Source organism: Rhododendron vialii, chromosome 12a (assembly GCF_030253575.1).
Source record: "Rhododendron vialii isolate Sample 1 chromosome 12a, ASM3025357v1".
NCBI classification, from domain to species: domain Eukaryota; kingdom Viridiplantae; phylum Streptophyta; class Magnoliopsida; order Ericales; family Ericaceae; genus Rhododendron; species Rhododendron vialii.
Window position 1 is genome coordinate 28,817,359 of NC_080568.1, and position 5,297 is coordinate 28,822,655.

A 5,297-nucleotide genomic window follows, 5' to 3' on the forward strand; every position below is an offset into this window, starting at 1 on the left:
GGAGATTTTTTAGATATGTGTGATCGAAATATATCATGTCCCAATTCTCACAGGACCCAGGATATTGCCAAGCGGGGGCCTACTCGGTTCGATCATATGGCAGTTATTCTTAGCAACTCCCCACTCACCTATCAATAGTACGTATCGGGATATCTTCATCTGGCCACTTGTTTGCCCTGCCTTCTGTTGGGTTGCAAAGCCACAACCCAACGACCCATACACACATAGACCGAGTCCGACGTTTTTGCTCACTTTATAGAAAAAAATGGTACTAAATTTTGGATGTCACTCCCCCTTTAAGCTATTTATAAAAAGAGGATGTTCAAGAGCTTAACTTTTCATAAGCTCTTGAGCATGGGTCATAATGAACTCGGTGAAGATCATGTGTTGCCATGTTTACATGAGATAACAAAATAATTTACGTAAAAAAAAAAAAAAAACCGTATAGCAGCACTCAGTATACAAAAATTGAGCACAAAAAGAGGAGGAATTTCTAATATTTCTTCTTTTTTCGGAATATTATATAACTAGGCGAAAGGCGAAAAAAAAAAGTGGCTTCTGTCACACTTTCTAATACTAATCAATACTTTCAACTAACAGGGCATGAGAACAACTAACACCATGCTCCTACGGCTACAGAAAATCTTCCCAAAAACTTGAAAAGGGGAAGAAAATAATCATGAGCAAACCAATTCCTGCAATCTCTGGCATACCCTTGAAGTCTCCACACCAACTCTAGAAACTCTCACCTGCCAAGTTCATCAAAATAGGAAAACAAGTTTCATCAGCCCAGTTTGCTAAAAATTACGATCAGATTTAGAAGGAGAAAATTAGAACTTGTTCGGTTTGAATTTTGAGGGAGGTTTTTTAGAGTAGTGAGCGGAGAGAGATAGACAGAAAAAATTTATTAGAAACCGTGCGCAGAGATTTTTAGGCCCAAAACGAACAAATTTTCACTACACGATTTCGAATGAATGCTGGGTTGGGCCACCTCGAATGGCGTGATCTACATAACTTTAATATGGAAACATATATGGCCTTTCATATCAAATTTAAACATCCATTGTTGAGGTTCTTGAATTCAAATTAAATTATCATTATCACTGCCACGTTATTATTGTACTGTTTTTTATTATACAAACTGTTTTTGACATGTACCTACAACCAATCTATGAAAGTCGTTAATCGATCGGGATATGAACTAAGAAAAATGCGCAAACTGTAATGATTCGAAATAGATCCTATTTTATGATCGTTGAGAAAATGCATTTTAATTCTGAATGACTTTTCTGTATGAAATTCGTGTTCCGAAAACATTTTTCGATCCGGTAACTAAAGCCTGCTGGCAGCAGAATCACCTGAGCATGGAGGGTGTGGAAAACCCTATCCCCGAATGTAGAAAAGACAGCACTCACAACTTCAGTTCCTTCCTCGTGTAAAATACCAATGACTTCACAAAGCTTGAAGTTCTTCTCCAAACCTGTTACTAGGTTTACTTCTAAACTCGAACCCAAATCTCGCAACTCAAACACCGGTGATCTGAAATATTCGGACATCGACGACGACGTTTCCTTGTTATGGTTTTTGGTTCCGGTGACATTGTTGTTGTTGCCCATTGCTATTGCCTTCCTTGCCTTCAACTCATCGACTCTCTCTTTCAATTGCTTTACGTACGTGGCCACCTGGTCCAGCTGCTCTTGCTGTGATAACATGTCCTGAAAAATCTTGTTAGTTTGGGAATGAAAAATACGACTAAGAAGAGAGAGAGAGAGAGAGAGAGAGAGAGAGAGAGAGAGAGTAGGAGTAGCAGTAGTACCTTGGAGGGTTGAAAATGGTGGGGAGGGACGAGAGAGGTGAGCTTGAAGCAGAGGCCTTTCATATGTATCCTCCGATTCCTCTCCACCGTCTTCCTATCCAGCTTTTCAGGTGAATTACTACTCGTAGGAGTCCTATTACTTTTGCTGTTCATATCAATTAATATTGACTATAGCATATATATATATATATTGCACCACAAATTTAAAACAACAGATTTTATGTTGAAAGGAAAGGGATCGAAGTGAGAAGTCTGATACTCTGAAGAACTTGGAAGAATCTCACGACTTCCCAAGTCCTTTATATAGTGAGAGAGAGGAGAGCGGGGGAGGAGAGAGGGAGGGAGGAGAGAGAGAGAGAGAGAGAGAGAGAGAGAGAGAGAGAGAGAGGGAAAATTAAGGAAGGAAGGGGGAATCATCGGTTGTCAACTCTATGGTTGCGTGGGTCATTTGATAGCCACATGGAGCAGATAATTTTTTGACGAAATCAATGGGTCAACAGAAACTAGTACTGCTCCATTACCCTCCGTCCTTAATTTTGCAAGAAGGTTTGTGAAACAGGACATTGGGTCTAGTTTTTCTTTTTCTCTAAATTTTTGTTACATTTGCATTATATTTTTTAAATTAATCATATGTCTCAACGGTAAGAGTCTAAAGAGTTAAAATTTATGACCAAACGAAACAATTGTCTTTTTATCTAAAGTGTCGTCGTATAGGAACTTTTTTTCAGCATCAATCCATATTATTACTCTATCCGTCCCAATTTATTTGTCCCAGTTCTATTCTAACTGAATTAAAAAATTAGTTATATCTTTAAAGTGGTAATGAATTTTATATCCAATATGGATATTATTTGATAGATCTCGATTTGTTCTATAATTCAATATTTTTGAAATCGCCTAAAACATTATAAATTACGATATATAATTAATTGAAAAGTAATACGAACTCCAAAAAGTGACAAATAAATTGGGACGGAGGGAGTATAATTTTTTGATTTATCTTGTTGAGACGAATGCTTAACACCGAAAATTACGATAAAAGAACTAAACAAAAAGTTACTAAAATAAAAAATTACCGAAAAGTAGTTTTATACGAAAAAGTTCAAAAGAATGAAGCCTTCCGTGATTGGGTGTGAAAAAATAAATGCGTATCCATTCTCCATGTTTGAATCGAATGGAGACTAGACATTGCAAACCTCAGGAACACTGGAGGATTTGTCTAGCCGTTATATCTAGAGTCTCAAAATTAGTCGAGAGGTATGCAAATTGATCCGAATATATATAAAAAATAAAAATAAAAAATACTCCAAAAAAAACTAGTACGGAGTACTACTATTGTCGTGGGGCCAACTATTCTACAAATCCTATGAGATTAATGTGTATCATAATGGTGAACGTCGTCCAGTAAGGTGGGCTACCAGTATTGGCTACTGATGTGTCAGGGGCTGACCCTTGACTCTTTATATTTGCATCCACACCTCACCGGCCACTTTATAGATACGTTTGCATGTAATTATGTTTAGTTTTTTTTCTTTTCCCAATATTGTGGAGCAGTATACGTTGGCGAGAGTTAAGCAGGAATTTTGGTCCCATTTCAAAACATCTTTTTAAAAAATAAATATTTATTTTATATTTTTAAATTCAAAAATAATGTAAATGTACCAAAAAAATTAAATTTTTTTGCACCGTATAATAATTAATAGAGATTTGAACAGTGCATGTGTTTACACGTCATTATGCATGTGTTTACACGTCATTTCCCCTCCAAGGCATTATTTTATGCCTTCTAGTAACTTTTTGACCTGTTCAAAAAGTAACTTTTTGATTAAAAAATTTTATTTGTACAAGGACGTACTTTATTATTTGTTTTCAAATTTGCACGTCTTTTTGTGAAAATTCAGCATCTAGAACGGATGGAATAACTACCAGCACTTCAATTCTCTCTCTTAATCCAATTTTTGGTTTGTCACAGATAAATAAAGGCTTCTTCTCTACTTTGGCCAATTTCCGCCTTGGATTCGGACGACTTGCGACTTTGTTCGGAAAAAAATGAGAATAATAATTAAAAAAAAAATTCATTATGAACTGCATGCGAGCAGAAAGAAATGATAGAGTCTAAAGACTCAAAACGAACACAGAAACACTCATTGGGTATATTTGACACCTCTACGTAGGGGTGCAATCGAGCCGAGCCGAGCCGAGTTTCGGCATGTTCGGGCTCGGCTCGCCTCAAAAACAATGAGCTCGAGCTCGGCTCGAGCTCGTGACGAGCTGCAGAACTCGAGCTCGAGCTCGGCTCGATAGGTATTTTCGGAGCTCGAGCTCGGCTCGTTCGGCTCGTTTATGAAACAAATATATATAAATATATATATAAATAAATATAAATATGTAAAAATATATATATATAAATATATATATAAATATATTATATAATCGAGCTCGCGAGTCAATTCGAGCCGAGTTTCGACTAGCTCGAGCTCGGCTCGTTTATGAAACGAGCTCAGGACTCGAGCTCGAGCTCGGCTCGTTTTTGTCTTGAACCGAGCCGAGCCGAGCCGTTATCGAGCCGAGCTCCGAGCCGCTCGCGAGCGGCTCGGATCGTTTGCAGCCCTACCTCTACGTACTTGTGTTAATTGGATATATAATTCCAAGACAGACCTTGTTCGTTTGAGGTACTCAAAATTTTTGCGCACAATCTTCGATAAATTTTATCTATTTATTTCTCTACATTCATTATTCTTAAAAACCTTCTTCAAAATCCAAACTAAACATTAGAAAGAAACGATGAAGTCAGTTCCACCCAATTTTGTACGCTGGGGTAGACAGGTCCCAAATACAGGGAGGTTTTTTTACTAGCACATAAGTGGTTTTGGTTTTAAGGAAGTGTGGTCCTGTATATCACTGAACCGTACAGTTTGGCTTGTGGTAGGGTACCACGCTAGTACCCCGTTGACGATACGTGAGAAAGGAGAGAGGGGGAAAATTTTGGACGGTCCGGATCGCCGACAGATATTATCACGTATGCTACCCGTTCTGCATCAAAAAAAAAATTCCGTTTACTTCGAATTGAATGCATTAAATGAACGTAGATTAAGATAATTGTTAAGAGCCCGTTAAGCAGTTTATTTCACATTTTTAAATTCAAAAATAATGTAAATAAAAAATATTTTTTTGCATCGTATAAAAGATCTCATCGAGATCTTTCAAATAAGATCCATATTACGTATTTTTAGATTTCGATAAACTCGTAATTTTTAAACTTAAAATTACCTTCTTAAAAAATAATTACATTTTTCCCTTTCTGGAACGGACAGTGCAGTTTGTGTCACTTAAAAGTACTTACCGTATTTTTCTTTTATCGGCGAAGAAATGTTTCTATACCATTTAAAAACGATAAAAAGAGAAACCCTGTAGTTCATATATATATAGTTAACCATGTACTTAAACGCATTTTCTAGCAGCTCATATATATGGAGTAGGT

The 5,297-nt window shown here is 36.9% G+C and overlaps 1 protein-coding gene across 1 annotated transcript; it reads right to left on the bottom strand.

Annotated features, from left to right (window-relative positions):
- Positions 1-554: 554 nt before the first annotated feature.
- Positions 555-2,064, bottom strand: LOC131310976 (transcription factor bHLH162-like). The gene is made up of 3 exons (XM_058338269.1): positions 1,817-2,064; positions 1,359-1,715; positions 555-749 (listed from the first exon to the last, which is right to left on the bottom strand). Exons 1-3 carry the CDS (start codon positions 1,967-1,969, stop codon positions 678-680), a joined length of 582 nt encoding a protein of 193 aa, XP_058194252.1. The 5' UTR covers positions 1,970-2,064; the 3' UTR covers positions 555-677.
- Positions 2,065-5,297: the final 3,233 nt, after the last annotated feature.